At 53.9% G+C, this 12,211-nt stretch overlaps 3 protein-coding genes across 3 annotated transcripts; 2 read left to right on the top strand and 1 right to left on the bottom strand.

Moving 5' to 3' along the window:
- Positions 1-2,827: 2,827 nt before the first annotated feature.
- On the bottom strand, positions 2,828-4,056 carry BZA05DRAFT_436105 (uncharacterized protein). The gene has a single exon (XM_051486396.1). The coding sequence runs from the start codon at positions 3,940-3,942 to the stop codon at positions 3,205-3,207; it is 738 nt and encodes a 245-aa protein (XP_051339733.1). The 5' UTR covers positions 3,943-4,056; the 3' UTR covers positions 2,828-3,204.
- Positions 4,057-4,889: 833 nt separating this feature from the next.
- Positions 4,890-5,765, top strand: BZA05DRAFT_337206 (Alpha/Beta hydrolase protein; the record flags this gene model as incomplete). The annotated part of the gene is made up of 2 exons (XM_051480842.1): positions 4,890-5,053; positions 5,105-5,765. Coding segments are annotated over 2 exons (825 nt in total), but the record flags the coding sequence as incomplete, so codon positions are not given.
- A 3,712-nt stretch (positions 5,766-9,477) lies between these two features.
- BZA05DRAFT_39632 (ergosterol biosynthesis ERG4/ERG24) lies at positions 9,478-11,527 on the top strand. The gene is made up of 4 exons (XM_051483518.1): positions 9,478-9,741; positions 9,816-10,188; positions 10,264-11,391; positions 11,447-11,527. Exons 1-4 carry the CDS (start codon positions 9,698-9,700, stop codon positions 11,456-11,458), a joined length of 1,557 nt encoding a protein of 518 aa, XP_051339731.1. The 5' UTR covers positions 9,478-9,697; the 3' UTR covers positions 11,459-11,527.
- Positions 11,528-12,211: the final 684 nt, after the last annotated feature.

Here is a 12,211-nt window from a genome sequence, read left to right as displayed (position 1 = left end):
CGGGGTTATATCCATACATCCATAACATCGACACGAGCTAGACACGAGTTAGGGTTTTGCATTGTTGTGGCGACGCAGCAGTGCACGCATCCCCATGCTCGGGACGCAGTGACCAAGATTTCCATCCCGCATTTGTCCAATTGGGGCGGGTTCCGTGCTTGACGTGCCTTCGCCCATTGCCCCCCACACACTGGCTGGCTCCTATGTATTGCCCGATTACAGTGGAGCTCGGGCAATAGGTAGGAGCCACTGTGCAGTGCAGTGCGACTTGCCCATTGCCAGGAAACCCATGGTAGGAAAACAGCGGTGGTGGCGCGTTTCTCGGCCAGGGCGGACGAACGACGAACGACGAACGGACGAGGACGCATCGTCATGCGTACATACTCGACGGCGATTATACTAGTAGAGATGTAGGTATAGTAGGTGTGTACTCAGCAGCGTTTTCCCCAGCGTAAGAAGGATCCTCACATAAGCCAGTAGTTAGAGTCGGTAGGAAGGCAACTATGTCACGGCACAGCTGCACCGGACGATCGGGACCGAAACAGTAGGAAGGAAGGAAGGAAGGAAGGAAGGAAGGAAAGAAGGAAAGAAGGAGGCAGGCAGGTAGGCAGGCAGGCAGGTATGTAGGTGGACCGCTCTAGGATTGATAGGCCAACCAACCAACCAACTCCAAAATGAGGCTTTGTTTCTTTCTTCTTTCTTCTTTCTTCTTTCTTTCTTTTCTTTCTTCTTTTCTCTCTTTCTTTCTTTCTTTCTTTCTTTCTTTTTCTTTCTTTCTTTCTTTCTTTCTTCTTCTTCATCTCGGATCTTCCTACGTAAAACACATCGCGCCGCGCTCCAATCGAATGTTCCGTTTTATATCGCAGGTACTATGTACGAATTCCTATCCCACCGAAAGACACGGGGGCGTCCCTCCTCTTCCTCCGTTCGTTCGCTCAAATCTCGGGGGGCGGATTTAATCAGGAGCCGGGTCCAGTTGCGGCAGCTCCACACGGCCGCCGCCATCGTGTGGTGTGCGTTGTTGGTGGGAGGCTGGTTACATACTGCAGTTGCAGTTGAGTTGCAGTGGTGGTGGTTCAAGGGTTGAGCGAGTGCAGCGCGGCCGCGAGTGAGTGAGTTTCCCTCGACGGCTACAAGCGGAGCGATCGTGACCTCGGGAGCCCGGGCGTACATACCTCATACCTCATACATATACTTGTCTTGCGTTGTACATGCGCAGTCTACTCTACCTACATGGACGCAGAGAAGTGGGTCTCAGTCGAAGTGGGTGGATTCCGACGGCAAGTGCATCCGCCCGCGCGCGCCCAACTCCACTCCACTGGAAACACCGAGCTGGCACCTGGTTTTTACCGATCGAGAGCTCCGAGATAAGAATATATATCTATCTATCTGGTAGATCCAGCATTGATCCGACCCGTGGATCCCAGGGCGAGGCGAGGCGAGGTCCCACGTGACTGCGGGCTGGGCGGGGACGGAAACAAAGTGGATATCCTGCCAGGGAATGTGGTCTGTATTTGATTGCGACGTTACAGACCGGCCTGCAACATAGGATCCGGTCGGAAAGAAGAACGGCCGCGGTACCCAACGGGGCGGTCCCAGACTGATAGCTGGCGAGACCGTCGCACCGCCGCCGAGAGTGCGTGAATGCTCTGCCAAAGCCAAAGGCATTCGACATTACTCTACCTATCGCACATGCCAGTCCGTGATGGTTACCCGCTTTCCCACACAGAGTGTCGGCATGCCGATGCCAAGGTATACATTCCTGGCCCGGCCCGGACATTTCAGTTGTCCGCTCGCTGGCCAGCCCGGAGATGTTGAACCGTTGGACGCGGCTGGACTGGACTGGACTGGATATGGTTATGGTTATGGTCTCGTCCTAGGCGAGGGACTGACTGCTATGTAGCAGCAACCGCGTGGGTAGACACCGCTAGTTAAATCAAGCCCTACAGTCTCAGCCAGTGCGGCCACGGCCACAGCCACACGGCGACAGCTCACGGATAGGTACCGGTACTCTACCTACCCCGAACCATCAATACAGCCCGACCAGTCGGAATCCCCGAGCTTTTATGACGGTGATCATAGGTAGGTAGATCGGACCTCGCCTATGCACTGTACGGCGTCGATCTCCGAAGTCCAGCCGAAAGCACCATTCGCTCGCCACAATCTCTGGATCTCCTGCGGTAATCTTTAGGGCATAAGTGGAAGAATTGGTAAATTATTGACAAGCCCTGCAGGTTGGCGTTGCCGACGGCTTCGTTGCCACAATCTCGACCGCACTTTCGCCATCACACCGAGACTCGAGAGAAATGTCCCATTTTTTGTTTCCATGTTCACGGAGGGAGAGTGATATCCAGCGTTTCCAACATCATGATCTCATATGAGGTGCAGTTCGCCGAAACCTACTACGACTATCAACCGCAACTGACACCACGCTCAGTTGTACTCGTAGTGTCCAGTATCTAGACCTGTCATACTCCCATCTTATTCTGCCAGGTGCGAGCAATACGATGCATCCATGGGAGCAGTAACATCCAATAACTGTTTCTTTTCGTGTAGCACGGTGGAATGGTGTAACGGCGGAACCGAAGACAATTCATATCCAATGAATGTCTGATCACATAATATCACTCGCTACACTGTCCCCAACCCCTGAGTTCCCCACTTCCCGAGTCCCGACCCGTATTGCGAGCCCGCCTGCCTAGATTAAACCGCCCGAGGGTTCTCCAGGATGAAGATACAATTATCCACCCAGGCGCGTCGATCCGATTGGCCAGAGCGTCGTGGGGATCTCGGGGTAGGTTCGCAAGCGATATGAGTTGAAAACCTCAGCCCTTTTTTTCGGCAATACATACATATGTAGAGTACACCGTGTGACAATCGGCCATTGAAGCGAAGGATCCTCATTCGGAATGCCCGTGGTGGTGGGTATAAATACATTTTGTCCGTCCAATCGAGGAGGCGAATGGAGAATTGACAAATGACAAATGGAAAATGGCAAGGCTGGGAAGGGGTGGGAGAGAAGGAGAGAAGGCCAGACAAACATGTGAAATGTCACGATGTGAATGTGAATGTGATAGAGTAGGTACCGTATACCCATGCACACCGCATGTGGATCTCGACACGAACCACCGCCCCTCCACAAACGCAACCTACCTCCACCACCTTCCTTCCTTCCTTCCTTCCTTATGCCTTCAAGTTCAAAGTTCAATCCCACAGCACGGCCAACTCCGCCAACCTCATCTGATCAACCTGCTGCCTATCCACCTCCCCCGCAAAAACCGTACAATTTTCCGCCAGCACGCACGCCAGCAAGTGTTTACACACCGGCATCACCTCGCCCATACTGTACCCACCCCAGATGGCCGCTCGACTCCGGTGCCCATCCGCACCCGCACCCTCGGCCTCCGCCGTCGCCTTGGACGCAGTTTTGGACGCAGTTTTGGACGCCGCAAACGCAAAGCTCGCGCACGTGCAGTTCCACGCCTGCGTGCGCACTTCGTAGCGCGCTACGGCGCTGCTGCTGCTGCTGCTGCTGTGGAACTTCCGCGGGTCGCTGGCGAGGCTGGGCGCCGAGGAGTGGACGTAGTAGGTGTGCTGTTGCTGTTGCTGTTGCTGTTGCTGGGGCGCTGGTGCGGCGAGGGTGTATTGTGTTACTAGGCCGCGGTCGAGAAGGTCCAGGGCTGGGAGCAGCGCCGAGGGGAGCAGGCAGTGGAGCGTTAGCAGGATCTGCTGCGTGCTGGGTGGGAGGCTGGAGAGCAGGCTGCCGCCGCCCCTGCCTCCGCTATCCGGGAGCTCTGCGGCTGGCGGTGGAGGAGGGGTGAGGGTTGCGGTGGCATCGGATAGTTGCGAGATAAGGGAGGATAGGAGGGTTCGCGTCGAGGGGATGGTTGTGCCCGTAGTAGTGGTGGTGGTGGTGGTGGCAGCTGGGCAGGCTGGAGTCATGAATCTGTATCTGTATCGGTGAGCGGGGCGGGAGCACAGTGATTGGGGGGGCTGTATAAATTGCAGTAGGGCGAGGGAGGATCTTCGAGCCAATGGTGGGGCAGAGGGAATGGGTGAGGTAGGCGCCTTCCCCACGTTTTGCAGGGTTCAAGCTCGGCCTGGTCCGTGCGGCTGGTACCTGCGCCCTCTGATAGGCGCACTGTCTCACTCTCGCATAAATCACCGAAACTCCAGCGACCTCTCACAGCACACCGTTCGCATTCTGGGCCCTGCGCACCCCGTACCTGCTTTTACCATTTTTCTTCCCTGCATGCCGTAGGATACTCATCTGTCCCCACTTGCACTCTCCACATGCCATCAACTCAGGGGGAAGGTGGTTCTGATTGCTTGCGCGGAGGGCTCTCTGTGGAGATGGTCCCTCAGGAATGTGCCGCGTCCAACAACGGATGGAGCGCTTGAGCGAGGGGAGGGGCGTTCATGCGGAGGCTGGTGGATACCTGCCTGACGGCCGGCAGCGGGGAGCATCTTAAGTACTGCATCTCCCGCTGTCCCTCCGGCAGTCAGCGTCGTCTAGTTAGCCGTCCGGTATGAGTGTCCCCCATTGATCTCTCTGCCGCAGTCATTCTCTCAACCCTCTCAGCTGGGTGTGCCATTCATTCGTTTCTTCAGTTTTATATACGCGTTCGTTTGCGTGGGATCGCAAAGATGGTGTCCACTCAATATCTCGCATTGCCACTCCTGTGCGTGATTGGCTTCTCCACCGCTCGTCCCGTGCCGGAGCCCTTCAGCATCGGAGGACTGTGGAACGACATCAAAGGTCACGCTGACAATGTTATCGACAAGGCCAAGAATGCCTTATTCCCCGCCAAACCAAGCGGCAGTACGTCACTCACTTCCCTCCTCCTCCTCCTTCACACCCTCAAAGGAACATGCTCTAATCTTCACCAGCGCTCTCTCCCAGTTTGATGCCGGATCTTCTGTATTTCGCAGAGTTCTCTGCGGCGGCATATTGCGATCCCAATCATGTCCCGGGAACGGAGGTCATGTGCCCCAACAATATCTGCCCAACGATCACCAAAAACTCCGTGACAACGATCCTCGAGTTCGCCGAGTAAGTCTGGCCCTCCTCCTTCCCTGGACGGCCACTAACGCATGATGGCAGAGGCTATGCGGACACGACGGGCATCATCGCCCTCGACAAAACCACCAAATCCATAGTCCTTGCCTTCCGGGGCTCACACAGCGTGCGCAACTGGCTCACGAACCTGGCGGCGGACCAGCGAACGCTGCCATGGTGTGCAGGCTGCAAGATCCACCAAGGCTTCTACAGCGCGTACCTGGACGAGGCATCAATCATCCTATCCACACTGATCCGGCTCAAGCGCGAGAACCCCAGCTACCGCATAGTCGCGACGGGGCACTCCCTCGGCGGCGCGCTCGCGCAGATCGCGGCGACGGACCTGCGCATCCGCGGCTACGAGGTCACGACGTACACGTACGGCTCGCCGCGGCTCGGCAACGACAAGCTGTGCAAATTTATGTCCGAGCAGACCGCGGGCAAGAACTACCGCGTCACGCATCTCGACGACCCTGTCCCCCGCCTACCCCTCATGCTCATGGGCTACCAACATGTCAGCCCGGAGTACCATATCGCCCGCGATGGGGCTGGCGCCGTGGGAATCAATATCCTCAATGGATACGTCAATTTTGGAGGGAATACTGCCGCCAACGGACTCATCTCCACGAATATCGCCGCCCATCTGAGTTATCTCATCAAGAGTGGCATTGCGGATTGCGCCAGTAAGGGGTTTGAGATTAAGTGAGAGGGCGCGTGCTGTGTGCTGTGTGCAGTGTTCTAAGGAGTTTTTGGTTTTTGGTTTTTGGTTTTATGCAATGTACGGTGCATGTGTGGTTTGGTTGGTTTGGTTATTCATGCTGGAGGGGATATGTGGATCATCTCCCCTCCAGCCAGCGGATGGTGTTGTTGGGTTGCTTTAATGGGTTTAATTGGGTCTGTAATGTAGTGTAGGTACCTAGTGTAGTGTAGTGTATTGGCACCCGCAATTCCGCTCAAGGTGCGGAGCTTCCTATCGTGCGGAATGCAGCACTATATTATTTTTTGTATGAACAGTGAGAGAGTCGTGCGTTGGAACTTGGAACTTGGAACTTGGAACGAGTGATTGCTAGTAGGCGAGTGATGCCGTGCCGTTCGAATAAGCACTGAGCAGTCGTAGCTGCTAAAATCAGGTAGAATAGCACCTCGACGAAACACGTTTCAAGTGATTACCACTCAACAGCTGCAGCTTCTCGAATCTCGCCCCGTCACATCAGATCAGATCAAGGTGCCACGGCAGAAGGCTAAGCGTGAGTTCACTTCAGTTCCACAGGTGCCGTAACGCATACCCTCGGGTACAGGGAATAGGACGAGGCCCCTTTAGTTGAATGCGAGTCTGCATGTAAACTGGCTATTAGCACAAAGTGCGGCTCATTTGCACTGGTAATTCAGGCTTCTGCCAGTAAATTGGCCTTTTTTCCTCATAGGGCACAAGTTGCCATGTTTATTTGGGCGGAGCCGAGTCAATAGGCGGTTAGTAGTAATTGCGGCCAGTTTAAAATATTCAAATTGGGCGAAGCCTAGTCAATAGGCGGTTGTTAGTAATTGCAGGCCAGTTTGCGATGGTCATATTGGGCGAAGCCTGGTCAATGGGCGGTTAGCGGTAATTTCGGCCAGTTTACAATACTCAAATTGGGCTCTTTCACCTAATTTGGCTGTCAATACTCAATGTGACGAATAGACAAAGGCCAGATTTGGCGTTGAGGTGTAAATTGGCCATTGGAAGTAAATGCAATGTCTTTCCACCACTCTCTTCGGGCATCCGTTGATAAAAAGATAACTTTCCCGCTCATTAAGCTTCCGGCCTGAGTGAAAATGGGCTTCGATTTATAAATGGAGCATTTTGTCCTTATTCGGCCGACCCCGCCATGCCCCCCGCCATGCCCACCAACGTTGTAGTCCACTACATACTAACCACATTCGCTTCCTCCCGCCGACAGCTCTTCCATCACTTCCTCATCTCGCCAACAGCTCCTCCTTCTCTCCTCCCCTCGCCCACAACTCCTCCATCACTTCTTCATCTCCCTGACAGCTCCTCTTCTTGCATACAGCTTCTCCTTCCCTTCCTTCTCCCGCCGCAACTCCTTCTCCCGCGAACATCTCCTCCTCCACGTCCTTCTCTCTCTCTCTCTCTCTCTCTCTCTCGCTGACAGCTATTCCATCACTTCACCCTGCTCGCACCCACAGCTCCTGCATCACTTCCTCTTCTCGCTGACAGGCTACAGCTCCCCCATCAGTCCGCCCTACAGTATTCCCCCTTGCCGCCGCTCGCTCTTTGACAGTTTCTGGTCTTCTTACAGCAGGTACGCATCATCCTCCTATGCTATCCTACACATTTGCTTCGCTGCGGAAACCCCACTGTCATCGCCGTTAATAGCACTCTGTCCTCGCCCTCCTTTGCTGTCTAACAGCACCTGGCCCTCTTGCCACCGGTACGTCTTCTCCTCCTATGCCTTCCTACAGTATCAGGCCTGACTCGCTGCGGATACCAGCAGACAGTCTATTGAGCACGCCGGTCATGTTGAATGTGTGCTAAGATGACGGGGTGGAAGCCGGCGAGCGGGGGAAAGCGGGGGACAAGCGGGGACAAGCAGGGTTCGGTTTACTTGGGCGCAGACGGGAGGATATATATTGGGCGAGCAGCAGTAGCTAGAATCACAGCAATCTGAAGCAGTAGATTGCACTCGTATAATTGTTCAATGTCAGCCATATGAACTCCTAAAAGCCATTTATTATCAACGCCAGTTGACCAACTGTGCCCTTTTCTAGCCGTATGTACTAGGTATCGCCCTTTATACCTTACAGCCTTTTTAATCTTTCAAGCCTGGATACAGCCTTTTCACAGCCTTTTCACAGCCAAATAGAGGCTAATTACAGCCAGAAAAAATATTGGGAGCCGATTTAAATGCGTGCCCATTCAACAAAACGGGCCCTACCCCATTACCTGTACCATAGGGATATGGACATAGGAAACGTTCTTTTTGTTCCATCATACCATCATACTCGTGTTCAGCCCGTCCAGACTATGATAGCGATCACTTCGCCTCGTTTCGCACTCGCGGGAGAGTTGCTGGCTATGTAGAGTACTCGTTGAGCGTCGGAAACCAGACAGGGCAGTCTTCGCACGCTGCCGGTAGAAGTTGTAGTCAAGACGGCATGAATGTGGTGAGCGCTGCACCCCGCAATTTCCGGGAAAGAGCGTGTTCACACGGGGTATATATATTTTGCAAATACCTAGGGTACTTACGTAAGGATGTAAGGCGTCTCTGCAAACAACGTCACCGAATCATCGTTCAAATGTCTATTTTAGGCCCTCCAGAATCCAGCGGATTGGCGGATGCGGGCACCCAGGATACCCAGGGCACCGATGAGGAGAAACGATTCATCCTAGGGCCTAGAGTTCAGGCGGAACATGCGGGGAGGGCTTCAGACTCCGGGGAACACTTCTCACCGGCTTAATTCAGAAGGCTTCGGAAGTCCGGCCTTCATGAGAGAGCGAGAGAGAGAGCGAGAGAGAGCATCTATTTGTCATCGCGCCGAGTGCCGTGGCCGGTAAAAGCATCGGTAGTCACTCGCCTGCTTTGCAAAACACCAAACCTGGTTCCCCGGCGGCCGCCGACCCGGCTATCTGATGAACCTTTACCGGTCACTCCCTTGATGCCAGATGCGGGGGCCCGTGGGGTCTGGCTGTTGTCAATTCGCAAATCGGCCAATCGTTACTTCGGGCGCCGGTGCAGCGGTCTCGCGTCGTCGTTCTGCGGCCTGCGGATAAATTGCAGCAGTTGCCCGTCTGTTGTGCACCAGTCGTAGCCTCGCTACCCCACCGGAAGCGTACCTACTCCACAGCGCAGGGCTCTGACAAGGCTACTGTGGTACACAAAGGAGGCTCCCAAGGCTCCAAGGCTCCAAACCCCTGCCCAAGGAAGCTTAAATGGCAGCTCGCATAAAGTCTTTGCACCAATCAGCTTTAGCATAGGGCTCGGTCCTTCTTGTTCTTCGTCTCAACGTTTTCTGAAGCTTGACCGGAGTTTTTGCTGTTTTGACGCCGGTTCGGCAAAGGTCTTCGTGTCGGAAGCTGCTGGAATGACAGCTAGGCGCGAAGTGACGCAAACAAAATTGCCGAGATCGCTGACCAGAAAAGGTTTATCAACCTAAACAGCTGGAATAGAAATAGAGTACAAGAGGACGAAAGTTCTCCCTCCTCCTACACACTCCCATCGCTCAGTTGGCCTCTCCGCGTCACCCTCGCGCTGATGCGACTCCGCGCAGCTTGTGTCATCAATTGAGCGAGAATTCGAGTTCTGTGTGCTTCACGGAGATAGCGGATACACAGGTAAGCAAGTCCTAAAGAGCACATAGAGTTATGCTCATGATATCAGATGCGCATACGCATACGATAAAGAGGAGGCAACCGACTTCACCCACGCGTAGCGAACACGGTAGAATCTCCGATCCTTGACGCCGGCCATCGATTTTACGGAGTACCCCTGATCCTCGGTCGGTTGCACTAACTAGTAGCTTTCCACTTATACCAACCAGCCGGCTGCTCAGTGTTTTTCCTCTCTCTCTCTCTCCTATCTCACTCGCTGTCCTCTTCTCTTTCTTTATATCCTTTCTCCCCGTCTGGTCATTTCCGCCACGATGGTTTCCGTTACACGTTCGAAGAGCAGGTCCAGAATGCCTCAGTAAGTCCCCAATGATCGCGTGCCTTTCGTTGCGTCGATTGTGCACATCGGAACTGACTGGACAAAAAAAACAGATCGACAGAGCAGGAAGTACCCCAGCTTCGAGGGCGCAAACAAGCCACCCAATCCGACACGCCCAAGAAAGCCAACGGTGCCGTCAAATCGAACGGAAACGGAATCGCAAACGGAAACGGAATTAAAAACGGAACCTCGAATGGCAGCAGCAATGGAGTCGCCAGCAAGGTCGAAGATGATCCCAAGATCGATGCCAGCGGCGAGTTCGAGTTTGGCGGCGTGTACGGAACCGGTCTCGTGATGGTGTTCTTCCCCGTCCTCATGTGGTACCTGTGGGTCGGCCAGGTCTACTATGACGCGCAATTGCCCTTTCCAGCGAAGGGACAAGCCTTCGGAGATTTTTTGCTGGACTTCGTAAATAAGGCTATGGAGGTAAACATATTTCCGTGCACTGATGTTTCGAAACGCTTGGACCTTGACCCTGACATGACGGCTATCCGTACGTAGTGCGCACGTCCCACGCTCAGATCCTTTTCCGCGTACTGGCTTTTCCTCGCCTATCAGATCGTGCTGTACATCACCCTCCCCGGTGTCTGGACCAAGGGCAACCCGATCCCCCACCGTGACAACCTGCGTCTGGATTACTTCTGCAATGCCATCTTCGCTTTCTGGGTCACCATGATCACGGCCGGCGTTCTTCACGTTACGGGCATGTTCCCCATCACAGACCTGGTCGACAATTTCGGCTCCTACATGAGCGTTGGAATCCTGTCTGGAATCGTCGTCAGCTTCATCGCCTATTTCAGCGCTATCGCTCGTGGTGCGCAGCACAGGATGACTGGATACTTCGTCTACGACTTCTTCATGGGAGCCGAGCTGAACCCCCGTATTTTCGGCATTGTCGACCTCAAGATGTTCTTCGAAGTCCGTCTGCCGTGGTTCCTCCTGTTCCTGATCTCGATCTCCGCCTCCGTCAAGCAGTACGAGCTGTATGGATACGTCACCCCCCAGGTCTGCTTCTTCTTGCTCGCGCACTGGCTCTACTCCAATGCCTGCGGCAAGGGCGAGGAGCTCATCGTCACCACCTGGGACATGTCGCACGAGAAATGGGGATTTATGTTGATCTTCTGGAACATGGCTGGTGTGCCCCTGACCTACTGTCACGGCGTCCTCTACCTGGTCCGCAACACCCCCGAAGTCTACAAGTGGTCCTCGAAGACCAACATCGCGCTCTTCATCATGTTGCTCACCGCGTACTACATCTTTGACACGTGCAACAGCCAGAAGAACCGCTTCCGCCAGCAAGAGCGAGGCACCATGGTCCAGCGCAAGGCCTTCCCCCAGCTGCCCTGGCAGACGATCGAGAACCCCACCTTCATCACGTGTGAAGCCGGTACTCTCCTCACCAGCGGCTGGTATGGCCTCGCCCGCAAGGTCCACTACACCGCCGACTTCTGCCAGTTCCTGAGCTGGGGCCTGATCTGTGGCTTCAAGAGCCCGATCCCCTGGTTCCTGCCCGCCTTCTTCATGTGCATGATCCTGCACCGCGCTAAGCGCGACACCGACCGCTGTGCTGCGAAGTACGGACCCGCTTGGGACGAGTACAAGCGACAGGTCCCTTACCTCTTTATTCCTGTAAGTCTTCCTTATACACCCCCCTTTCCACCCACCTACTAACATTTCACCGTAGTACCTTTTTTAATCGCCGGATGAGAGTTCGAGGAGGAGAAAAAAAGAGATGGATAGGAAGAAGAGCGAGGGGGTGTATGCGGAGTGTACATACATACACAAGAGTGTTTTTTTTGCTTCGTTAAGGGGTGTGCTAAGTAATCAGTTATTTTCATATCCAAGTTTCATGACTTGGACTTGGCTTGAATAGGGCTTGGATTGGTTTTGGGGATATCTGCACTGGGTAATATATAATATACTTACCGTATGCATCTTCTTCTGGGAGTTGTCCATCGATGGTTGGCAACCGAGGGGTTCTACTCGGATTTCTGGAGGGGGAGGGAATGTGGGACTTCCTGGAGGTTTCCTGGAGGTTTCTGGGGATTTTGGGAGGTTTCTGGAGGTGGTAACGATTCCACATGATGTTTTTGGATTATATACCGGATTATGGGCCGGTGGAATTGGTTCGAGAGTTTGAAACTTGAGTAGGACTGTTATGGACTGTTCTGGTTTTCTCAGAAACAGGATTGAAGTGATTGAAGGTGATTGAAGCGGTTGGTTGAGTATTTGTTAGCACTCGACGTCTTTGGATTTGGATTTGATCTAAACAAGAAGGTGAAATGTGTGGAATTATCACCATAAAAGTGTCAGGAATATCATCATAAAGGCATCAGGAACATCAACCGTGAAGACCAGGCCTACCCGGGCCTGAGGCCGCTCGAAACGTATTATGCTGTGTCAGTTACAAAGTACCTTCAGTTGGACCGAACGGACTCGCCGCTCGGCC

This window comes from Tricharina praecox (assembly GCF_024521635.1).
Source record: "Tricharina praecox strain CBS 144465 chromosome Unknown BZA05scaffold_11, whole genome shotgun sequence".
Taxonomy (NCBI): domain Eukaryota; kingdom Fungi; phylum Ascomycota; class Pezizomycetes; order Pezizales; family Pyronemataceae; genus Tricharina; species Tricharina praecox.
Note: the sequence above shows the minus strand (reverse complement) of the source record. Positions and strands in the feature narration are given on the sequence as shown.